The sequence below is a fragment of the Chelon labrosus genome (genome assembly GCF_963514085.1).
Source record: "Chelon labrosus genome assembly, chromosome: 8".
NCBI classification, from domain to species: Eukaryota; Metazoa; Chordata; class Actinopteri; order Mugiliformes; family Mugilidae; genus Chelon; species Chelon labrosus.
In genome coordinates this window covers 7,521,109-7,547,024 of record NC_140358.1, presented here as the reverse complement: position 1 = coordinate 7,547,024, position 25,916 = coordinate 7,521,109, and the positions used below count along the sequence as shown (strand labels likewise).

The window sequence follows — 25,916 nt, the reverse complement described above, 5'->3', positions numbered from 1 at the left end:
GCGTTCCAGTTTCACACATTGACTGGTCTCAAAAACAATCTGCAATGCGCTGTGTGTTTCAACACCTTTCAAACAGAACCAGCATTTACTTTTTCAGTGATTTGAGCTGTTGGATCAGACTCTCCACCTGCAACAAAGAACCTTGGCCGTCTAAAGTGTTCACTTGCAGCCAAATATATCCTGCACACTAACAGGCGCCATGATAATCATTGTTACTCACTTGACCAGTCGGTCACAACGGTATGACTGCTCAGCGTGCGACATTAGCCACAGCCAGGAAAAAAGGTGAAAATGCTGAAACCGACAGCTTTTAAAAACAGGCAGCCGACACAAGTACAAGACATAAAAACTGACATGAGTTTTTAATGAGAAATACACGAAACTGAAAAAATTGTACAAATTGAAATAAAATAAAAAAATTGCATTATTCTTATAATTTGTGGTACTTTTTTTTTTTTTGTACATAGACTTTTCCATCACCAACCATAACGTGTTTACTTCAGATCAGGATCCCTTCCTTTGACAATCCATAATTACACAGCTGAAGTCAAGATATTTTCCGATCGTTGCCTCAGTGGTCACACTTGGATTTGGTTCATCTGTTTGGTGGTCCTTTGTGCCTCGAACAGTCTTCCCTCCTAAATCGCTTCATGGGACTGGACACATTCATTTGCCAATCAATGGAGCTGGGCCTCCCCACAAAACGAGAGCCTTTTCTCCGCACACAACTATGAACAAGCATGATCAGTAATATGAATTGGTGCCCTGTCCTGGTTGTGTATCTGAAGAAGAGGAAAAAGGGTCATTACTAACATGGAACCTGAAAACTATAACAATAAAAAAGCTAAATGAAATAACATGCCACTGAAGAGGTTTCTGACTTACTTGAAAGTTGTTGTTGCAGCTGTCGGACCAGAGCTGCAGTCTGCTGCTGCTGTTGAGTCTGCTGCATCCCCTGTCGTGGGAACTAAAACAGAGATATGCAAAGACAGTCGTCAGACCTATTTCACAGTTTTCTATGTAGTTGATGGTGTGCATGTTTATCCCCATCAAACTTTTAGTGACATACATTTAGCAAAAAACACACCAAGATTCGTTCCACCCCATTGCTTACATTTTAAATACAATGAATTCAAATGAAAAGTCTACCTGGATGATTGGAGTAAAAACATTTGTTTTTAAAATGTATGCATTAGTGTTGCTCTTCAGGATGTACAAATGTTGGGACTTTAAGCATTTGCTACTAAAATTACATTTTGTTTACAACCTTAGTTGTCGAGGAAATCAAATGCAGAAGACAAAGACAGATGGAGCCTCCGTCATGGTTTGAATCGCCCTCACACAGACTAATCTCATATACTGAGACGAGTCATGTGAAACAAGAATTGGCATAAATTTAAAATAAATAAAATCAATCCAAGGATTTTATGAATCAGTATCTGACTTTTCAAATGAAGATGGATTTGAATCGGAAAATTGATTTTTCTTTAAATACATTCCCAATAAAAACAATAACCATTTAGCAGTTGACTAAATTATTGTGTATAATAAACATCCAGTAGAAACAAGGAGTTTCCAAATTACCAAAGACATGAAAAAATAAATTAGGGCTTTAGCTTTTTGTTTATCTTTCAGTTTTGTTTGAAGCCGATTTCCACATCATACTAAAATTAATGATTCAGAAAAAACTTTAGAAGCAGTTATGTACAGTACACAAATGTGTAGTTCAATAGTAAACCATGCAAAATTACTGCCATTGGCCGCGTTTCCCAAATGCGATCGTTCTTAAGGACTTAAGAAGGCTCCTAAGAAGGGTTCGGCTAAGAAGGAGCGCTAAGATACGGGTGTTTCCCAGAAGCGTTCTTAACTGCCTTCTTAGGAGAACCTTAAGATCAAGCCTAAGAAGCTTCTTAAGAAGCTCTTAACGGGAGCTGTCAACCGCGGTGGTGCTGAAACTGAATCAATCGATGCCAGGCTAATCGATCACCCACTCCTTTATCAGCGCTGAGCGCAGCGCGCAGTCACACACAGCGTTGTTTATAAGCGTCTCTCCTGCTCAAACAAAGTGTTTGCACGTGGATATAGCATTAAGTTAATTTTTGTTTTAAGTGTGTGTATGCCATCAGGTGTATCCAAGTAGTAATCAAGCCCATTAGTGCATATATACCCCCATGAATATTGGCACACACATGTGAGAATGGATGAAACTGGCAGCAAAAAGAGCAAGCGGGCACCGTCGTTTACCGCGGAGGAGATGGGCGTCCTAGTGGACGAGGTGTGGCAGCACCGTGAGATTTTATTTGGAGGAACAAAAGGGAAAAAAAACATCACGGTGAAGAACCGTGTATGGCAGGCTATAGCGGAGAAGATGTCCCCCTCCAGCCCATGTGGCCTGCGTGACTGGGGTGCTGTCAGAAAGAAGTGGCAGGAGTTTCAGAGCCTGACCAAAAAGAAGAGTGCCAAGGTGAGAAGGGAAGCCATGGGCACGGGTGGTGGAGCACCGGGTGGGACGACCCTCACTCCCGATGAAGAGAAAGTCCTCTCCATCATAGGGAAGACGGCCTCTGAAGGCATCACAGGGGGCATCGACGTTGAGGGGGACGAGGGCCTCTCAGAACGCCCACAGGAGAGGACGACCCCACACAGCCGTGCCCTGTCCCCGTGCGCCAACCAGCACGGCCCAGTGTCCGCATGCGGGGAGGCTTAACCAGGCGGCCTGCAATAACCACCACACCGATCACCCGGGGGATCCCAGCCACTGCGTGGAACCCCTGATGGACCTGGCGGACCTCGTCCCGTGTGGTGGGCATCTTAATGTGGGTACGGGCATGGCGCAGGAGAATCGGTGTCACAGCTGCCACACTCCGGGACACAGATGCTTTGCTGAGGCCTGTGCCGTCCCCTACCACCTCCAGGAAGCTCCCCACTGCATAAAACCGCAGAGCAGCCAGGAGCTGCACCTCCGGGCTGAGGGCAAAATTGCGGCGGGTTGCTCTCTGGATATGTGGAGACACCAGAGTGATCAGCCGTCGGATCGTCGCACGGGGCAGCCGGTACTTTTCCTGGACAGCCCGGTCTGACAGTACGTCGAGTGGGGAGAAGTGCTGACGCACATAAACATTTATATAAACCGTCTGGCTCCGCGCTCGGCACCGCTGTTGATTAGCAGCGAGAATGTGCTGTATTGCAGCCATGGTTTCTCACACACGCGGACTTTGGCAACGCCTTTATATAGAGTAGCAGGTGAAGCCTCTCTGGATTAGGTTCAGCTGAGTTCAATTACATCTGTTTCCTTGATATCTGTGAAATGCCACAGGGTGGTTGATGTTTTTTATGTGTAAGCTCATATGCAGATGTGTGGAAAACTTAAACGTGTACTTCAATAATATATTTTTTTTCCTTCTCTACTATTAGCCTATGTTTCTTGCGCCAGTGCTCCACAGCTATGAGTGCATTTCAACATTAAACATTGTTTTATTATTTCAAAAAGTGGAGGATATAAATTTCCCTGACGCAGCTTGATCACTGTAGCCTAGAAATCTAGACGCCCCTGGTGGCAGGCTATGATCACTGAGCATTTGATCGCTAAGAAGGCTGTTAAGAGTGGGTCGGATCGATCTTACGTTTCCTTCTTAGTGAAAGATCTTCTTAAGCTAAGAGCGACTCTGGGAAACGCGTTCTTCTTTCGGAGCGTTCTTAAGAGCGCTCCAAAGAAGATCTTAGCGCTAAGAGCTTCTTAACTCGTTTGGGAAACGCGGCCATTATCTTTTGGACCTGGCCTGGACCTACCATGGGTTGCTGTGGAGGCAGCGTCTGCATGCCCAGACCCTGGTTCTGTGCCTGCCCCGGGGGAGGCACCGCAGACACCTGCTGCTGTTGCTGTTGTGGAACCTGTTGTTGGGGAGGAACCTGCTGTGGTTGGACCTGCTGCTGTTGCTGTTGCTGCTGCTGCTGCTGTTGTTGTTGTTGTTGTTGAACTTGTTGGGCCTGCTGCTGTTGCAGGAAAGAGTTCATAGTTGGCAATATAAAGTCAAGTAAAATTAAGAAGCCTGAGCTTCTCAGTCTGATGCCCTTCAGAGGTTTTTGCAAACTGGATGTAACCTTAAAGGTGATTATGCTTTTGCTGACTAAGCCCTTTAAAAAGCTTAGCGACTCAGTTTTGCATTGCACTTAACAATGGCATTAAAGAAGTTTGCATAAAGAAGCTAAGGCGTAAACATTTTATATGGTGTCAGTGTGTTTAAAGAGTTTTTCATGCAAAGCTCTATAAACTTAAGGCTAGCAGGACACACATATACTTTTAGTAGTCTTCGATGACTACCACCAAACACTACCCAGAGTTTTACTTCAAGTTATTATGATAATAAATCAAAATCAAGATCTGGATATATGAATAATGAGTGACGTACTCTGAGTGCTTGTTGTCTGAGGTACTGCTGCTGTGCTGCTTGTTGTTGCTGCTGTTGCTGTTGTTGCTGCTCTGCCAACATCTGATTAGGCCTCAGGCCTGGATGGACGCCTTGGCCTCCCATGTGACCGAGACTGTGCATCATAGAGTTCTGCTGGATGGGCTGGTGAGCAAACCTGCGAATTACAAGACAAAAAAAAATAGGATATATAGAAATATAAGAAAAAAAAAATCAAGGACAAGTAAAAGATGCAATGCAATTTATTAAAATAATGCCAACTTTCAATAACTGGACTTTTAAAGGCTAACAAAGCAACAGCCTTTTTTTTGCAACACAAGACCGACCTCTGAGTGTTCTGCATATTGTGTGCGTAGCCCGGAGCCTGCTGGTGAACATAACCACTAGGCCTCTGCTGCATTTGCCTCAGAGGATCCACCACAGCCGGGTTGGCTCCAGGATGGGTGCCCTGGAAGCTTTGGTTCCCATAGGAGGAAGGAACTATACCACCTGCTTGGGACGGATGCTGCTGCATGCCCATATGCGATCCATATGTGGTATAGCCCTGAGAAATGTTCTGCACAAACCGAGACAATGTCTAATTAAAACTAAGGCACAAAAGAAAACCATTGAGGGTAGTCTGACAGCGCTGGCATTTTGTTTATACAGGGGCGTCAGTATGTATTGGGTGACATATTTCCCAACAACAGGTGAGATCAGACAATAAATGCTTTTCTAAATGAATAGAAGCGCAACAAAAAAAGACTCACCTGAGATGCCTGCATTGATGTGTAAGGTTGATTAGGTGTTATTTGTCTGATCTGCTGCCCTATCAAACCCTGATTCTGAAAAGGAAAATGGCAAGTCAGCAGGGTCGTCTTCAAGAAGTAAAAGAAAATCAACACAGACAATCAACTAATTGTTCTCCTGCTTTCTAGGCTACTAATCTTTACTATACTTGACTAAAAGTTGCTTGACACGTCAGTGTGGACTGACTCACCAGTCTGACCTGTAGTTGCTGTCGCAGCATCTGGCCTTGTGGCATGGTGGGCTGGGCTTTATAACCCATTTGGTATTGCTTGTCCATTCCCATCATACCGGGCATGTTCCCCTGCATGCCAGGCATCATGCCAGGATAGCTGGACCGAGGGTTCATCATTTTGTTCATCTGTGGGTTGCGGGCAGGTCTGTATGGAGGCTCTAAACCTGGACCTCCTATGGAAAAACAAAACATAAGCCACAATCTCAGAGGGTTTTTAAGATGTTGCTGTTTCAGCCAAGAATGTTCTTGCGGAGTGTGTGCGATAAATATTTTGCGCTCAGACCTGGAGGTAGAGGCTGGTTCTGTGTGTACATGCTCATGGGCTGTTGGCCATAGGGTAGCCTGCTATATGGGTGGCTTGGCATCAACTCTGGTGGCATATTAGCCCCACAGCTCACACCACCTGGAGTACGATTGTAGTCCTGCTGAGGAAAAATCAATTACTTTCTAAATCACTGTACAAAATATGTTAGTTAATGTATATTATTCTAAAAGCATAACTTGCAGAGATGGCTTACCTCTGTCTTGGTGGACTGAGTTTTCTTTTTCTTGCTGGGTTTCTTCTTCGAGTCAGGGGGCACAGCAGGCACACTCTTTTCTGGCTTCACGGCCTCCATCATCTTCTTCTCTGGTTCTTGGGAGACAGGTGTCAGGGGCTCCTCCTCTTCAGGAGGCAGAGGAAGTGGCTCTAGGTAATAGCTACGAGGTTTGGGCTTCAGGTGGGTGTGATAAAGCAGGAAACGCTGCTGCTCCTCAAATTTAGTGACCTTGCGGTCGACGCGGACTGTGCCAAACCAGCCCCAGGAGAGTGGGGCGGAATGTTTCAAACCCTCAAAGACATCCCACGGAGAAATCTTCTGTTTGGTTGATACTTGAAGGCCCTGATGGAACAGAGTGTTAGTTCATAGCTGCAATTTTTTCATATTTGCTTAAGTAGTCTTGCATGCATATTTTGATAAAGCTTTAACGTGTTCATTTTGGGTAACTCATTTTATAGATAAAACATGAGCGTAGTGATAAGCAACCTTGCACTTGAAGACTGTATACACTAATCAGCCATAACTTTATGACGAACCGGTCAAATGAAAAATGAAAAAAACTAAAACAAAACGATTATCTGGTTATCACGCCTTATGTGTTAGGAGCAGGAAAAACAGGCAAACAGAAGGATTTGATCAACTTTGAATAGGGTCATATTTTGATTCCCATACAACTGGGTCAGAGCATCTTCAAAACTGGAGCTTGTGTGTAGTATTCCCATTCTGCAGTGGCCAGTACCTATCAGAACTGTAACACAGAGCAATGGAAGAAAGTGGCCTGGTCTGCTGAAGCTGCAAAACATATGGCACCAGGAAGCAAGCAACACCCCCTTGTCGTTTCCATTGTAACGAGATTACCAGTGTTATTCACTTCACCTGTTGGTGGTTTTAATGTTGTGGCTGATCAGTGTATATTTATATATAATGTCCTGATATAACTGGGTAGTGTGACAAAGTGTTTACCTCCTTCTCAAAGCCAGCGATCTTGTTGCCCTTAGTGTCTATGAGCGACCCCTGAGGTTCACAGGTTATGACATCACGGGTTTGCTTGGGCAGCGGCAGAAGCTGGCGAACCTTTTCCAAACTTTCAGACTGCCGATCTCCAAGCTCTTTCTGTGGAAATAAAGTGCATGGAGAGCAAACATCATAACAATGTTTGTAAAAAGCCTCTTTGCAAACACAAAGTGAAGTTTGTGTCTCATTTTTACATTAACCTACAATTCGAAAAACCCTCTTACATACAAAATAATCAACAGCTAAAATTAACCGAGACCTTTTCTCTTTAAGGCTTCTGCACAACAGGTGTGACTCATGTGGTTAGTCATTTTTGGTGTGAACTTTTGGCAGGAAACTATTTTTATTGATGAAGTTATCACCTAATATCTTTTGTTTTTCTTTCTTTCATGTGCCTTTATAAATTCAAGGATTCATGGATGCTTTATTGTCATTCTGACTTGGAAAAGAACAAAATGCAGAACCCTGTCTCAAAAATAAGTATAGAAAAGTATAGTATCGTATAAAAAACTAAACAGAGCGAAAATAAATATTAACAAAGGTAAAAGCCAATAAAAGGTACGGCTTTGAAGCACCCCACAAAATGTAGATTTGATAGTAATTTTATGCATGCAGGGATGATAATATTAAACTGAAATAAGGAAGATATTTCCATCAATATACTGGCTGTTGGTGAGCGAACCGTTCTTACCCTGAGCTTCTTAACCAGGTTCATATAGGCTCTCTTATTCTCCTCCATGCTGCCCTGAGAGATGCTGGACATGTCAGCAGCCAGTGTCCCATTAATCAGCACACTCAACATGTCCAACACTGTTGTGAAGAGCTCACTGTTCAAAAGAGGCAAACATAAAAGTCAGGCAGATCAATTGACTGATATTTACTCTACTATTATAGAATTTGTGTTTAATGATTAAGTGTCAAGCCAGATAAATAATATATGGATTGCTTTTACTTAGGAATGGGCCTTTTTGTAGTCAACAACTCACTTATTGGACTGCATGTCCACAGTGCCGCTGCTGATAATGTCGAGGAGTAGTACCGCCCACTCAGTGGTCTGCTGGGTGCTGCGTTGCACCGTGTCAAACATGCCGCCAACCTATGGGGAAAAAGCAGAATAACATGCTCATAACTTGCTTAAGAAAAACTAATGCTGGATTTACAAACAGTAAGGTAATAACGATGTGAAAAGACTTACTTTTTTGTTTATATTTTGTTAAGAGAACCATTTCTGGTAAAGTGGTATTTAAAATTTATTAAAATTAAAATTATTAACGATAAAAACAAAAGTTTAATGCTTATACTATTGGTCTTTATTTTGATAGGTTGTAGTGGAGAGAGACAGGAAGTGACGGAGTGAGAGAGAGGCAATTACACAGAACAGACTCAAACCTGCAACACTGCAGTGAGGACTATAGCCTCGGTTCATGGGGCACTCACTCGACCAGGTGAGCTCTCAGGACACCCCAAGGTTGATAAAAATTGTTATCAGAAAGAGTTGGTGTACTATCAAGCCAAGAAGTGCTTACAAGATTCAGTCGTAGTTTCAGGGCCTCGTGCATCATTTGCTTTGCCTTGCAGTCATCCTGGTACTGGTCTTCTCTCCAGTTGGTGACAATCTGCTGCACCTGGCTGTAGAGGGAGGTGAGAAGACCTTCCCTCTGTTCATCCTGACCCTTTAAACAGGTCAGCACCAAAGACAGGAACGGCTGCTGGCTAAGCAGGGACATACTGAGAAAAGAAAACATATTTATATTAACTGAAAACAGCCTCCTCCAATACAGTTCTTCTTTTCAGAATAAGAATAAATACAATCTAGATGCTGCTAGTGTCCGACTTGGTCCTTTTCTGATACCTTTTCTGTTTCTGCCTGTCCCTCTCTTTACGCGAGGAAGAGCCTAGGTGCTGTCCTTTCTCCAGCTCCTCTCCGGCTGCCTTCAGCACATGGCCTTGGACTGAAGTGGGCAGCTTGGCTATTAACGGAGCCACCAGCCAAACTCCTGACCGCTCGGATGAGCTGCAGATAAGGTTGCAAATAATAATTGTTAGGCTTCAATTCAAACCTCTGCACAAGGGTTAGGACTTCATGTTGTCACCTTGACAGCGAATTTCAATGCAAAGGCAAACTGACAAACTAATTCCAATGAGACCTGCACAGACTCTCACCTTAAAATAGGTTTCATCTTGTTTGTAGTGCTGTTGTTAGTAGATGCTGAGCCCCCTTGGGCTGTCCCTCCATTCCCTGAGGGGTTATTGGAGTTCATCTCAGCTGATTTCTGAAACACCTCTATAGTGGCTTTAGCAATGTTCTCCAAGAGAGAGTAGAGCTCCTACAGGAAAAGATAATGGGAAATAACAGGAAATAATGTAATATGTTTCACAGGATATACCTGATATCACAGGCCAGTGCACACTTGGACTTTGTTTAAATAAATATTGATATTTGTGATACAGCAGCAAATGACACTTACATTGTTTGTGCTCTGTTTGATCATCAGCTGCAGCTCCAGAGATGACTGTCTCATCGTCCATTGGTCCATATTCTACATAAGGGACAGGGTCATGGTTACATTTCTACCTTGTGGTTAATAATCAGAAGCCAGTCATGTGTAACTTCATGGCATTAGTAGTACATGTCCCCCTCATTTAGCCAGAGGAGGGCAGCAAAACCCCACAGTTCCATTTCAAGAAACCACTCAGCACAGATTATATGGATTAATCAAGAGGGTCTAAGCTAACACTCTTGTTCTTAAAAACTGCTTCATGTGCGCTCACAAATACATGATACAAATTCAACCGTGTGTATTTTTTGTTTACCTGTAGGATGCGCTTGATCCTCTGCCTCTGAGGGTTGTCACCATCGTCACTGTCTAACTGGCGGTGAGGATAGCAAATAAGCTGCAGTAGCCGCTGGGCCTGAATGTTTACCAGCACCGGGTCCTGGAGGGCACTACTGTCCTCAGACAGAGACTTCAGGCAGCGTTCTCCAACCCATTCCTGCAAGATACAACAAAAGGAGGCAGAGGGGAAGAAGGAAAGTGTGTTACAAGTGTGAAATATCGCAATAATCAACAATTTCAGAGATGCTGAAGTTCAAGTGTCAAGGTAAACTCAGCTACGCAAAACAAACTTGTCTAAAGCTGGTTGTGTGGCCATGAAACCAAGGCAATGGTTTATATCTTAGAAATAGAAATGAAGATGTCATGACCACGAGCCATGAACATGTCATGAGCATGTCCAGGTCCCTGAACTGCTGTCAGCTATCTGTCCTTCAAATCTGCGGTATGAGTGACATCTGGTGCGGAAAATAATCTCATTCATGCTTTTTATGCACTTCACCTTACTACATTCACAAGAATCCCACAAAAGCAAAAATAAAAATTAATTGTTTTGGTGTGTGTTCTCACAAAGGCTTTTTACACAACAACACTTTTAAGACAGTGTCTACAGGTCCTCACAGCAGAAAGCGATTGTCACTGATTATTTATCTCAGCACCATCCTTTTCACCTCTTCCATTTCACACCGACTGCGTGAACTGCAGCTGTGAATTTCACTTTCAAATATTCACCCCATTTCAACTCATATCCTCACCTGCTGGCAGATCGTCTTCAGAACATACTTTGCATATACATCCAAGCTTGCCGTCTCTATGGAGACATTACGTCCTTCAGATATATCGTCGAGGCCTGCTGGGTGTGACAGTCCTGAGCCTCTTAGCTCAGCATCACCTACAATGACACGAAGGAACAAGTTAAACCAACCAGTAAAACTAAGTGGCTACATGAACAATATTTTTTCAACTGTAAAATCATATTTATTTATCTAATCTATTAGCAATTTCAATTTAACTGTTTATATGGACACCAAATATATATATTTATTTACATGCCACAAAACATCAATCAGAATAGAACATTGCTTGACATGGGCAAAATGGTTCTGCTCACTGTGGAGTGTGACAACTGACAATATTTAATTTATACAATAACAAGGCTGAAATGGCCTGAGACAGAATAACATTTCCTGTTACGCTGCTCACACTGGTCCCATCTTTTTCAAATACTTGTTTGAATAACATGTCCGCCATGTTTTGTCCTTTGCGGTGAATCAAGTCAACTGATGTTCAACCAATGTGTTGGGAAACATGTGTAGAAAGAATGTATTTATTTGTTCCAAAGAGGAATGACCAGATTACGCATTTTCTATGTGGTTATGAGGAGCAAATATTTTTATATTGAACGGATAATCACAAGTTTACACCACTCCTATCTGTCTGAACAATTACTTCAGATCCCACCAGTGTGTTCTGATTCAGTTGATTAAGGCATTCTTCTGACCATATAAACATAGCAAGTGAAAATGGTGAAATAATGAGCCTGTAATGACCCACTTACGAGGCAACTCTGTCCATGATTGAGTATTGACTTGGTAAAACCTTATTCATATTTGAAACCACGTTATTTAGATGACACACTGAAAGGTTAAACTCAAGAGAGTAATGCGATGATTCATACCCAGCATAAATACTGCTTTCAGGACGGCAAACACTGCTCCAACAACTATGCTGTTCTGAGAAGCAGCAAGAAGATGCCGATCACAGGACGACCGGATACCAACTGAGGATTTATCTGCACAAGTACAAGATAAAAACAGTCACACTTTTGACCAACAGAAACAAAACAAACAACAAAAAAGAAACTTAAGTAATTGGTAAAATCTTTCGTAATTGTGTTCACTACCTGACTTCACACCATCTTGGGGGACAGGGTTGCGCTGTGGGGTCTTGAAAAGGTGTAACAGGATTCTGCAGGTGAGTCTGGCTCCTGGCTCGGAGTCTTGCTCGCTGCAAGCTGAAGTTAAGGGCAGACACATATACATTGACTGAGTTTCTTCACATTAGCGAGGTTGCCTTTTTTTGGATAGGCTACGCATTTCACTACATCAAAGTCACATATCTAAATTTAAACCTTGTCCTAGATAGACTTCTCATAAGGCAGGATGAGGAAGTGGAAATTTCATAGAGCTGTTGTTGTGACAGGGGGAGTCAGAACAAAACATTCAACACAAGTGAGAGCTGTTGGCATTTGGCTTGTGTGGTAAAATGAGCCAGCCCCAAACAGCATGACTGAATGAGGCTTTGTCTCCAGACTGGGAGGGAAAAGAAATTAGCAGTGGGGAGAGAGAGAGGCACTTCTCTGGTGACTGCACAAAGCCATACTTTCCTAACTGATACAAGTAAAGCATAATACAGCTGGATAGATCTTCAACTGAGCCAAACTGTGATGTACTGCTCACTAATTTATAGAATAAGTCGTATATGTGTGAGGTTTTATATATAGGTACTTAGAAGACAGATAGCAAAAGTAAAGTAATAAAATATAAAGAATAAAATGTCCAGCTTAAGAGAATCCACATGGCAGAACTAAAACTTGACCAAACTGTCCAACCCGTATTTGAGTTGATAGAACAGGACTGTAATGCCACATCAAATATCAAAACGTTGGAAATGACAGGATGATGATCAGATTATTTGCAGATTTTTGCATAAAATACTCCAGATCCACCAGATGGTTTGTTAAACTGAACCATATGGGAAGTGGTTGTAATGTTTGGAAAAGGGCAGGTGCTCTCAAAAAATATTTGGCAGGTGATTGTGTGAACCATCTGTCTATCACAGGAGAGTACCAAAAGAAAAAAAAACACAACAGGGCATAATCTGAGGGGCTTTTGAACTCTAGCAGGCAGTCGCTATGTAGTTAGCACTTTGGCGGGCATATTTGTAAGGAGATTTTGTACTTTTAATAGTACCTAAAGCCTTAGCTTGAAGCCTGGAAAGATGGACTGTTGTGATATTTCCTGATCTGGCAAATGTTGCAAGAATCAAGCTGCCTCACCAGGAAATAAAATATGTGTCGATGCCAGAATGCCTGAGATTTGATAAACCTTACCAGCATTGAGTAGTGAAGGAATGGCCACACAGCGAACCAGGTCTTCTAGGAGCAAGCACTGTCTGGCGATGAGAATAGCTACGAAGGTTGCCAGGGAATCATGGAAAGACAAATCGCTAACCTGAAGGACACAAGGTCAGAGATGATTTACGATAATAAAATCTACTCTTATTTAGAGAATAGGAAACAGACAAACTGAAAGACAGTCAATAGTTATACAGGTTATGTGAGATGGATAATTAAAGTGTTACATAAAATTGAAGAAGGAACCACAACTTACATCAACGTTACAAAGCAAATCATTGAAGCCACAGTTGCCGTTGTTAGAGGAGCAGCACAGAGCCTTGAGAATGCCAAGCCACTCTGCACTCAGGGAGCGACAATACGCCGTCAGCTCAGCACACAGGATCCCAATATCGTTCACCCTGAAAGAACATTACACGACATGAAACAGCAGTCCGACAAAAGGTACAGAATTGTAGTCGCACATACAAACAACAGATTCACAACAAGAATACCACACCTCTCAGGGTCTCGGTGGTCCACACACACATCCATGAGCACGTTACAGACAAAGCTGTAGCGGTTGGCTGGGCTGTCGTTGAGGATTTTCCCCACCATGGAGTGGTTAAAGTTGTGGGCCGACGGGTTGGCAATGGCCTCCATCATGAAGACAGGGTCCCAGAGCATGTTGGAGTCCGATGGGTCGATATTGCAGTAGATAGAGTTTTTCACTTTAGAGCAGAACTCACTGAGATAGGAGGAAGTAAGCAGAGAATTAGAGTTAAATACGTATATGTATTGAAATGTTTCTGTTTTAGACGATTCACTAACTGACAGTGATGCCTATAGAAGCCGTTGAGGCAACAGGAAACATTCATTCTCAATTTATTTCTACCTAAAGATCTCTCCAAACTTGTTCTTGAGGTGACTGCAGGAGGTGTACAGGTCATACAGGTAGGCCAGGATACAGCGCTCAGCAGAGGAACAGTCGGCCGGGTTCACACCTGACTTCACCACAATGCGCAACCTGGGAATGCATTTACACAAATGATTAAAAAAAGAATCTTGCTTAAGAGCTTTTTGTTGAGTTGAGAACCCCTTATTTAAGTATGGATCTAGCAGCTAGCTGATTTAGCTCACCATAAAACAGCTCGTTTTATTCAGTCCAAAGGTTACACAATAACAATAAATTAACATGCATTGTAAAAACAACAGTTTTCCGTTTTAAATGAGCCGCTTCCTTTGCCGTCACCAAAAACATCCCGCAGAAATTGTCCAATCCAAAACCCCTTGTAACAAATTCAAGACATACTTTGGTAGTAACTGACCATTAGAGGTGTAATCAAAAGGCTTTTGTTAATAATTTTAGGGATACAGCAACCACGAGTGAAGTGCCCAGTCAGCATTCATGAGAAATAAAAATCCTAATTAAACTCAGCAGAATGAGTTTCTGAGTGCAAACGATTTTTTTAACTTGCTGTTACAATCTCAGACATCCTTTTTACTACTTTAATTATCCATTTAACTGAAGCCTTAACCTTGTAAAGATCCCTTCAGAGACGGATCAAATCTCTCTCTTTTTAAGTTTTGTAATTTACCATTACAAAACACAAGTGACTTACCCATCAAAAACTTGTGCTGTCTGCTCAGGATTGAGAATGAGGCAGGAGTGGTACCTCCTCAGCACAGCTACAATGCACAAACACAAGCTGGTGGTGTAGCTGCCCACCAGGCTGGATGACTTAAGCAGCAGCTCGGCTTCCACCAGACTCAACTCATTCAGGAGCTGCAAAACAAAGCCAACCGATTTTTACAAACGACAATGAATAAGAAGTCTGGATTCATACGTGTAAAACATTCATCAGTGGTGATGAAGTACCTGAATAGCAAAGTCTATGAGGCCACTGATATTGAGGGAGTACTCCATGAGGTCAAAGATGAACTGAATGTGCTGGACGAGAGGAAGGTGATAAGACATCCCTAAGGCAAAGCTGGTGATCTGTTCCAGCACATTTCTGGACACCTGCACGCAAACAAAGATCAAACGTGAAACAAAGGACCAGTAGATACATTCAAACCTTATAAATCTGGGGAAAATATCTCTATACTCCTAATTAATAAACCAGTGTAACAGATAAATAACTTTTTTATGATATGACGAAGTTGCAGCGTGTGGTGGATACATATCAAATTATGCAAAACATGTAATTTAGTTTGCAAGAAAAGGCTAAACTGATATAGTTTTTCCATGAAGATTATAAATAAGATCAGTTAAATATGAAGCTCAAGCCCAGGGGTGGTTAGCAGAAAGCACTTTTATATTTAACAGACATGAAACTATCTTAATTCAATCTGCAACAAAATGAATAAGCATGTTTCCCAAGATGTCAAACTATTCCTTTAATAGAAATATGGCCGCCAGCTGAGTCGTTATCTGGATGAAACGTTGATCTTGTATATTAAACTGAAAATCTATGAACATTATGAAACAGCTTTTGGCCTCATGAGACCCACACAGATTTAACTCTGGGATTGACGTTGGCAAAACTTGAATTAAAAGCACATAAAAACCTAAATGAAATTTCCACATACACAATGTTTTACAACTTTTTGCTATTATTAACTGTGCTGTGCTGTTCAGGAGCAGCTGCACACCCTCCCTTACAATCGGTACCATCTAAAATTTAATTTTAAAATTTAAATTTTTGTTTAAATTATGTTTCAATGCTTTTTCAGGTTACAGCTACCTGAGCACATTATCCATTCAAATTGAGTCCGGACGTCTCACAAGAGAAATCAGGTTACATGTAAATTACATTTACATTCAGATGAGTCGTTCAGGAGGTCATTTACTTTGGGCTTCTGCTTTATTACCATTAATAAACCCTTGGCTCGTCCCCAGAATCTTAACTGCTTTCTACATACTGTGAAACATGACATATTCGTGGTCTTACCTGGGAGGTGACCTGGTGCTGGTCAAAGTGGGAGAGGTGCTGGAATTTGGAGAAAATATCTTCTGCAGTGGGAAAGGCCTCCGGCTTGCTCCTCTTCCTCTTTTGTCCTTCCTCCCCTCCTTATGTAGGAAAGAAATGAATAAAACAATAAGAGAGGAAGCAGCTACTCATAAATGTTCAGTGATATCCATTCTAGTCTGAACAGGTCAGCCATGAAGTCCAGTCAAGCCAGTGGTCAGTTATCTGATCTCCAGCCTCCAGCTTGTTATTTAAAGCCAAAAGACACCGCCATAAAAGCACTTTGAAGTAAAAAAAAAAAAAAAAAAAAAAAAGGTGTCATTTTTCCTTTAAGAGAAACACAGTTGTGAGCTGAAGGTCATCATGAGCTCGCAGGAATCTGCCACAAACCAGTCGAGTCTACGCAATTACAGCCCTGAAAACCTTAAATCAGTTTAATAAGGTCACATGTATCTGAGATAAAGTGGATGTGAACAGATGAAAGCCATTAGCATAGAAATTGGGTGGGAAGAAGATTGAGAGATGCAAGCCCCCAAGGGTTGATAAAGAAATAAAAATGGCTTGTTCTTTTTAGAAAGGGGAGAAGAAAAAGGGAAACAAATGAAAAGTATTCAAAGAGGAGAGTTATTAGCAGGATAAGAACTGGTCACAGTGGGAAAACAAGCAATCAGCCAGCGTGTTAACAATGTTTTACATCCAAACGTAATAAAGAGTTCTCCTTTTCACACTGCTGCCTGACAGAACAAAGTATTTCATATGATAAACATGGATTATTCTGCACAAAGATGAAGTGGAAATATCTAATAAATACATTAGGGAACACATACGAAACTAAAACCCTTAAGGCAATTTCACTGGCTCTAATTTAATCCTAAAATATGAAAAAAGGCTAAATAAAACTGAAGCATATTCCTAAATGACTGCCAGACAAACTGCATGCCAACAGCGAAAGTAACGTAAGACATAGGAAATGGAAAATGTGGAACACCAGTCAGAAGACGGTAAAATTGAAGAACACGGTTACCTGTTTCTGCTGTGCTTTTGCGGTTGAGCACCTTCAAGATGTCTTTGGTAATCTTCTTGATGGTGTGTCGCGCCTCATCTCTCAGCTTGCCTACCCCGTAGAGGACCACTAAGCGCTGGTTGCACTCGTGACTGGCACTCTCCTCCTAGAGACATGAACAAAGACAAACAGATCCTTGATAACCTGAGCAGCACTATTTTTTATATTAAATTCTATTAAATGTACAGGACTGAAGCTGGCTTATAATAAATAAGCATCCCATGAAAAACCCAGAATTGTGATTTTCTCTGATTTTCTTTTAAAGGCAGACTGTGAGTGTTCTTACCTGAGGAATAGGGAAGTGAGTGGCATACTGAATGTGGCGGGGTTGCTCATACAGTTGAGGGAAGGCAGGGTCCATGCCCTTGTCCTTACAGCCGGCCTTGCTGTCCTGCTCTGGAGCAGGCTTTTCTGGAGAGGGGCTCCCCTTGGACTCACAGTGCATCGGAGGTGAAAACATCTGCAAAGCAATGCAACACGAAATTACGTCAAGCAAGAATATCTGGCTAATGCTAAAATACAGAAAATAAGTGTGTGTTAGAGAAGAAATGTACCAATAAGATACTCGGTTCAAAAGGAATAAAGGCACTGTGTTTACCTCATCAAAATTAGCACTGGAGTTGTGATCAATTTCCATTGACTCTGACAGACCAGTATCCTGTTGAACAAACAACAACCTCATTTTAGTCTTTTACGCCACACAGAGACATGGTCTTTCACACTACACAACCCCAACAGATGCCTCCAACATGCCTCCATCTTGACACTGCTGCCTGCATCCTGCTCTTTGCGCTCTGATTCATCGGAGGGTTCGTCACTGGGGGAGCGTGGGCGCGGCAGGTGGGAGTCGGACGCCAGGTCGCCTCGGGAGATGAGTGTGCACATGTAGATGTTGTGGGAAAAGACGTCATGACGGATGAGCTCACAGAAGAGAAGGACCAGGTTGGAGAACTCCACTCGTTCACTCTCATTCCCTGGCTCCGCTGTGACGGGGATAAAAAGGATTTGAATAATTTAATAGCAGGTTCCCCTTGCCAAATCCCATTGAATAAATATGCAGTGGGTAATGAAATAAAAGGAAAAGACAAAAGTTTCTTTAATATTCGACTGAGTTTGACACATTTGAGGATCACACCCGCAGGAAATGAAGGGGGGGGGGGGAGGGAGGAGGAGACTCACTCAGCGTGGGGGCCTGAGTATCTAGGAACTGCAGCAGTACATCCTGAAAGACTGGCAGTGTTGCAGCTGAGAGGGAGCCGGATGACACAGAGCCCTTCTCATCCACCACCTCCGACTCACCACACCTCTGCAAACGAACACACACCAGACAGAAAACACACAACAAGTGGCCTTTGAGTGCTAAATGTAGAAAACCTATTTACAAACTTTGCTTATTTAGCATTTTAGGAGATAGTTCTTTATTTGAAAGGACTACAAGTCAGAATGGTTGGATACTATTGACAGATTAAATGTAATAAAGATGACTATTATTAAATTAGGGTGAAGTTACTTTAAAGATGAGTATGTATGAGTATTGAGTCGGGGTGGTGTGTCTATTACCTCTGCTTCTATTTCTGCCTGTCTCTTTTCCAGTAGTTTGGCCACCACCATGGCTCTGTGTCTGCCAGAGCGCTTACAACACACTGCCCATTCACAGAGCAAAGTCACCACCGCATCGTCATCCGGTGACATCTGGACATAAACACGCATTATGAGACATGCGAGCCAAAATAAGAGACAAAACACATTTTGTAATCCGATGATCAAGTAATCATCAGAAGCTAGCATCAACTTTTAAATTCACGTCTATAACAAAAAATAAAGATGACAGAAATAGATCATTACCTCATGGCCATCTTTACTCTGGCCTGAACCAAATATCCTGTTGTACAACGAATCTAGAGAGTTGTTGAAGTCCGATTTCTCAAAGCTGTGGTTGTCCAAAACCTCCAGGGTGTGGAGAACCCTGCCGATGGTGAACCCTGGCAACAGATTACATCATTTCAAACTGTCCTAGCAAGCTGTGAATAGGCGCCTGCAGAGAAATAACACTCCTCTTACCTGCTGTGGTCTCCTGGCACTTATCGAATGACCACCTAAACTCCACTGCCTGGCCTCGCTCCTTAATTTGCTCCTCAATTTCTCGCAGCTTTGCACGAACCTGCAGAGAAAAGACGATTCAAAAAGTCTTCCGGGAAATAAAAACTCCCCACATTCAATGGGACAACCAAACAACTCTTTATGTAAGAAGTAATTAATGGAAGTGTCGATGCTACAGGCTTTAATATCCTAATAAAAATTGATTTTTGCACAAGCAATCTTTGTCTGTGATTGCTCTTATTTTCCTTCCAGTCTAATTTTGTCTGTATTATATACTCCCATGTGGCCAAAAATTTTTTTATTGAACAAAAAACACTTTAACTGCAAATAAAATGATAACCAAGAGGCTTTTGTGCTGCACACATAGTTAAAAGATGAAATAAAGACACTGTATCTATACTGATGGAAGTACCTGCTGTGTAAAGGCAGTATTGCCTCCTGGCATTGGCAAGCTGGAAGGGGCAATTGGGAGGAGGTCGAGGGGTGAACCAGTCTTGTTTCTGCTGTCTGTTAAAGAGTAATGCCACACCAGGGCACTGGGACAGCACAACACTATGCTCTGATAATGAGACACAAACAAAAGGGGAAAGAAAGAAATAAGAAAAAGGACAGGAAGAATTTCCAAAATATATATTCTAAGAAAAATACGCCACAGTTGTCTTGAACAAATGATGTATCTGTCATAGTGAACATTAAATACCTGTAACATGCAGCTGAGGCCGAACACCAGAGGCCTGTGCTGCGGGCAGATGTAGAAATCAGTGAAAGGTGTCTGTGGCTGGTTCCCTCCTGCCGGCTGGGAGGTTGGGGTTGGGGGCAGGGCATTGCCTTGCTGTGTCAAGATGCCATGTGTTGGATGCCCTCCTGCGCCGGGGCCCAGGCTCCCGTCACTTAGCAACAGGTTGAGGCGGCGTGTGCAGAAGTAAGCCAGTCTCCGTGACAAATAAGCAGACTGTACAAATTCCCCTGAGTACTGTGGCACAGACGAGAGATTCACAGCATTACCCAGAGCACTCAGTGTCCATTAACATCAGCCAGCCTTGCAGATAAAAACAAAATGAGTGGCTGCGGGGCCCGGTGGGCACAGCCAGCAAAGGTCGCCACCGCCACATGAAGACACAAAACATGACGAACTGTTGTCAGCTGCAGAAACTCATTTTAACATGGAGCAGCTAGTGTGTGTAAGCATGAACAGCTGAGGACTGCATGTTTCCCAAATGCAATCAACCGTTTTTTGTATAAGACGGATTCTGAGGTGACAGTGTGTACATAGATATGCCTACCTGTAGCAAAAGGGGCAGAAGAAGTCGAAGAAGCTCGTCTTCACCAGGTCGGACCTTCTCAAAACACTCCAGCACCCACGTCAGGAACTCATGTCGGTCTAACATACCATCCTGAGAAACAGGTACAATTTCTGCTCTTCAATTCAAGGATCCTTTGAATTACATTCCTTTTTTAATCTAAAAAATAATCCATTTTCTCCAGTAATTGTGATGCCGTAAGTATAAATTTTCTCCGTGATACCTGCTGTGTATCTGATTAAAACTAAAAAAATTCCAGTTTGGGGAAAAATGTGAAATGTAACCAACATTTTTCAACAGTAGACTTAAGACAATGAACCAACCTGAAACATGAACATGGCTAACTTCTCGTTGTACTCCCACTGCTTCATTGCCGTCTCCACATCCGCTGGCGTGGCTGGTAAGGGTGAGCTACAGCCTTGACTGGGAACCTGTCTGTAAAACTCAGCTACCTTCTGAAGCTGCTCCCAAAGATACTTAGTAATGATCTGGGTCCATTCTACAAGCACACATGGACAAAAACACATTTGAAAGCCATTCAAAAAATATACGGATGGAAGCATAAAATCTGCTGAAAGGTACTTATGTATATTTAACAAAATAAGACTAAATAAGACTTAAAATCATTTGAATACCCATTTAACTTGCTTACCTATACAAGGATCAATCACATGCCTCTTCTTAACTTTAGTTTCTGTGATAGCCGCGTGATAAGCACAGGTCATCTTTATCATCCACGCTGAGCGCATGACAGGGACAGAGTACTTGGCCAAGTATCCAAAAACCTCCTCCTTTTTGCTGAAGATTGGTACCTGTGACAAAGGAATTTCATGTTTGTCAGCGATGCTGGGTGAAACACTAAAAAAAAAAATCAAAACATCACAGAGCAAATAAAACAGGACTCTGCTGGAAAGTCAGTAATTCATTCAAATAATCCTACAACTAATCCGTGCTGAGAAGTACGTGACATTACACAATTCTCTACAAATTCCTTCATCGCAGTTAATAGTCTGAACTTTAAAGTTATTTTGCAGCCAATATCTTTTGCAACAGACACGACGGCGGACTCTAAACGGCTCAGACAGCAGCCATTTTGTTGTAAACAAATTCAACCCAACAGTGCTCAGATGAAAACGATGAAAATCTTTACTGCCGCATAATCAGTTCCCAGGGGAGTGGTTCCAGACCAACTTTCTGCCACGAAATAATTGCAGGCAGGGACACTGGTGTGGTTTTCAGGCTATTCATCAGTAGTAGTGGTGGTGGTGACAGACACATTTAACAAGGCTCAAACTAGGATACACACTGCTAAATGAAAACCAGTAGGGGCTGGACATGCACATGACTTCTAAATCATGTAAATACAGGATTCAGTAGCCCTTCGACAATTAATGTCCTGAAGGATTTTCATTCACAAAATCAGCAATTTCATCTTCTGTGTTTTCCGGATTCTGAAGCAGCTGTGAACTGTCAAAGTCATAAATGAATCCAGTTGATTTATTATAGCGATAAAACTACCCAGTGTAAGCAGGAATACAGGAAAGCATAGAAAAAATTACAAAGAAACTGCAAAGTGGTGAGAAGCTTCTACATTTATAAAAACCTCACCTTGGTGGTTTGTTGTATTCAAAACCTTTCTGCTACTATTTGGAAGAGCATTTACGGAGAGAACAATTTGTTGAGAGAGAATAAAAACATCTCACCAGGGTAATCTATAAATAATAGATTTTTCTAGTTATAAAAAAATAACTAAACTGCAGTAAAAGCTGTTGCCACTTACATACAATGACATTCATTTTGTTCTGGGTCAATACACCCAAACAAGACAAACAATAGACTTGATTTACACAGAAGCATGAATTGGGTTGTTTCAACAAGGACACTTACAGAAAAAAAACCAACAAAACAACACATTACTTACCTTTGCTGAATTGTTCTTGTTTTTTAACGTGGGACTGAATCATCCACAAGAGCATGGCGCAATTTAGGGGCCATTTTGTCATAAATTTGTTCTTATTCTTCAGCTTTTGTAACAAGCAGTGCATACATTTCTCCCATGGTCTTGTACCCATTGGGATCATACATATGCAATCTGTTAACAGTTAGCTATCGTAGCTGAAACGGCCCACGCAGTTTAGCCAGATCAACAAGCAAAGCAAGCTCGGAGTGCAGACATACACTGATATACAGAATCTGCATCCAATTAGCTAAATACTAGCTGAGAAAAACATCTAATAATAATAATAATACATTTTATTTATAAGCGCCTTTCAAGACTCACAAGGACACTGTACAAAAACATGAAGACACAAAACATCTGAAATATATAGCTAGCTGCATCCTCGGGAGGCTAATTGTGTGCCATAAAAACAAAATATTTTTTGGATGAAAACAGCAAAACAACATTTACTTATACAACATTGCTATAAAAAAAGTCTGAAGGTAAAGTAATCACGTTAGTTAGTCCACTAGGTCATCTTAGACTAGCTTGTGAAGTTTAAAGGTATGTAGAAAAAAAAAAAAAAAACACATCGCATGTCCTGTGTCTTGGCCAATAATTTGGACTTGAACACACACAAAGATTGCAGCTAACAGCCAGCTGGCACATACATTCAGCGTTCGTGTGAAAGCATATAACTCTTTGTACCAGCAGGTGGCAGTAGTCTGCATTTGTCATTCAAAGCAGACACCGGAAGAGCTACTATTAACTGGGAGGCTAGAAAGCTATGAGGAGCCACAAACTGTCGCACACGAATATCTGTCGATTCTCTTCTTGTGCTCTAAGATGAACAACCAATCAGAGAGATCCACTACCAATTCAATGCTGAATCTGAAAAGCAGCCTACTGTCAGCTTGGTGTGTCATGGCCCTAATGCTAAATTTTCAAACTTGTCTAAATTTTCTTCCTTCTCTGTGCTTTGTCATGTTCTCGTTTACTTTTGCAAGCTCAACAGCCCCACAATTATTTAGACCGGAGTATTCCAGCATAATGTTAGCATATGGTAGCATGTCCCAGTTCGAGTTGGCAAATGCTCACATTTAGCTGGTAATTTAAAGAGCTAATGTCCAGTATGTTCACAAGCTATGATACATACGTAATCAATGAAACAGACTTAGAAAATGGCCTGAAGAATGGCTGTAAGTTTACCCACATAACTGCACTAAAAATAAACTAAGCTAAATGTTTTTATTTTATTTTTTTCGGGGGGTCTATTTCTTCTCTTGTGGATAACATCCATACTATTTTTTCCTAAAGCAAATAGTAGAAATGAGTAGGAATGTAACATGAAAACAAACAAAAAAAAACACACACAGCAGGAAAACACACAAAGAATTACACTGAACAGATAGCCGCCGGATGCACAATAAAGAGGGTGGGGCTCCTTGTTTGCTCCACACAACCTTTTAAAACAGACTGTAACACTTCTGTTTCCACTGCAGATATACTACCAACCTGGAGACAACATGGCTAAGTAAGGAAGGCTTTAAGTGGCTCACACCAGGGCCTTACCTTTTTAGCGAGCTGTGTGAGAGGTTTAGTCCCAGCTAAATCCGTGAACCAGTTATTGATGGAGCTCTGCGACCTCGCCGTGACGAGCCAGAAATTATCCTTCTGGTTGACCTGTGGTTTGCGCTTCCCTGTGTCTGGAAACGTGTTGTAGCGCAGCTTCTCTGCGATGATGCTGCTGAAGTTCGAACTGATCTGTAAACGTGTGTTATGATTAGATCAATGAAAAAAGGGCTACATCGGTGTGTAACATACAGAGAAGAGACAGTGGCACAGCAGATATTACCTTAGAAGGGTTGAAGTTGACATTTTTGGCACTGCCATGTTCATCTCCAGACACAGCTGGCTGGTTGTTGAATCCTTGCTTCACATTAAGTGCAGTCAACTCATCCTGAAAGAAACATTTTAGCGAATATTGATAAGGAATCGATTTAAAATTATTTGTCACCTTCTTATTATTTCTGATCCAGTAGTAGTCTGAGAAAGACAGGATGTGCACGATTTGTTTTACTGCCACTAAGAGTAAGGACATATATATATGTATATATGTATATATATAAATATATTTATATATATACATATATATATATTTATAATGTTCTAAATGATTGCTGGAGGTGGTAGTGCTTAGGTAAATTAGTGAACATATTACATCAGATTAATAGTCAATCATGAGCAAACAGCACCGTCTACCAAACTAGGCCTACTCCTGCCTTAAAACTGAGAAGATAATTTCTTTTAAATTACAGCTTGCAGGTAATGTAGGTTAGCTGTGCAGGTTTAGCTTAATGCGTTGGACCAAAACATCAAGCTAACGGACAATTTAAAACTCCCAACGCCTCCTGATTTTCGTCACAAAGCAAAATACTAGCTAGACTTAATATAAAACTGCATAACAGCCGCTAGCAGATGAGCAAACGACCCGGCTTTTTTCCAAGTAAGCTGTCGAGCAAGCTAACAAACTGACAACTAGGTGCTGTTCATTGTTATTGCTAGGCCCGAGTCGTCTACAAGGCTGCTAAACAGGCTAGCTGCTGTTAGCTCGCTCAGCTACTCCGCTGGACATTTTCTTCCCTAAAACACCGCTGCCGGCGTTTCACGTCGCACATCGAGAAAACTGACCTCTTTTTGCTTTGGATCTTGAGGATAGACGTCCGGAGGGCCGAGCCGGGGACGCTTTAATGGCCGGTGTTCGTAACTTAAGATCCCGAAAGCAGCCATCATCCAGCGGCATCACAGCCAGGGCTTTCCTCCTCCCCAGCAGCCCGAACAGAGCTACAACAGCTAAACACACTTCCGGTACGGGCTCATCCCCGAACTTCAAAATAAAAGCCGCTAAAGACACCCAAGGGATCTTTTTATTTATTTTTTACTTATACAACAACAATATTTGTAATGTTGTATATGGCGCATTAATATTTATTGGATTGTTTTTATACAATATAGGATGTTGTTTTTGTCCGCCATGAATACAATTTGTCATTACAATATCAATGTTTGATTTTATGAAATGTTTTTTAGCAGTGGTGTTGCACAAAAATATAAACAGCTCCAGTGGGCTCACTTCCCGTTTCTAAAAATAAGTTGTTATGCTTGTGCACATCATCATGAGTGATTATGATGAGTATTTATGATGCATGTGATTAATAATTACTGTGTGATGCTTTCACTACAAAGAAAAAAATACCAGCGTTTATATCCTTAGTATAACTGGTGCAAGAAACAAAAGTTGAAAGTCCTCTTATCTCGGCCCCTGCACTGAAGAAGGGTCACAGCATTACTGATAGTGCAACTAGACCTCACTGGTGCATGTTTTGTTTGCAGAATTAAAGTGCTGGCCCTGTCTGCTAAAAACCTTGAAGTGAAATCAAGCCTCTAAAACATGAAGGCAATGGGTCTTTTTTTCTTTCACAGATGAAAGAAATGATGGGAATTTGAACAGTTTTGAGAAGTGCAGATATAATTTGAATGTGATATTGAAATTTCTTACCCTGACTTCCAGAAGTTAAAATAATGTTCCTG

The 25,916-nt window shown here is 41.8% G+C and overlaps 1 protein-coding gene across 4 annotated transcripts; it reads right to left on the bottom strand.

Moving 5' to 3' along the window:
- Window positions 1-343: 343 nt before the first annotated feature.
- med12 (mediator complex subunit 12) lies at window positions 344-25,155 on the bottom strand. Of its 4 annotated transcripts, none has more exons than XM_084549907.1 (43): window positions 25,017-25,155; window positions 24,181-24,285; window positions 23,898-24,089; window positions 21,039-21,198; window positions 20,710-20,885; window positions 20,369-20,479; window positions 19,786-20,058; window positions 19,498-19,644; window positions 19,047-19,146; window positions 18,831-18,967; window positions 18,546-18,677; window positions 18,165-18,291; window positions 17,739-17,968; window positions 17,584-17,643; window positions 17,272-17,445; window positions 16,947-17,091; window positions 15,905-16,023; window positions 14,830-14,973; window positions 14,573-14,736; window positions 13,846-13,977; window positions 13,471-13,698; window positions 13,228-13,372; window positions 12,948-13,068; window positions 11,739-11,849; window positions 11,514-11,627; window positions 10,591-10,727; window positions 9,816-9,995; window positions 9,470-9,541; window positions 9,165-9,328; window positions 8,854-9,015; window positions 8,528-8,729; window positions 7,988-8,097; window positions 7,693-7,828; window positions 6,951-7,100; window positions 5,967-6,329; window positions 5,732-5,873; window positions 5,407-5,621; window positions 5,177-5,251; window positions 4,754-4,983; window positions 4,410-4,584; window positions 3,790-3,993; window positions 886-967; window positions 344-782 (listed from the first exon to the last, which is right to left on the bottom strand). In XM_084549907.1, exons 1-43 carry the CDS (start codon window positions 25,116-25,118, stop codon window positions 745-747), a joined length of 6,486 nt encoding a protein of 2,161 aa, XP_084406033.1. In that variant the 5' UTR covers window positions 25,119-25,155; the 3' UTR covers window positions 344-744. The 4 variants fall into 4 exon arrangements, with proteins under 4 accessions (XP_084406033.1, XP_084406035.1, XP_084406036.1 ...); XM_084549909.1 differs by having other exon boundaries at window positions 3,790-3,990; XM_084549910.1 differs by having other exon boundaries at window positions 5,416-5,621.
- Between the last annotated feature and the right edge of the window lie 761 nt (window positions 25,156-25,916).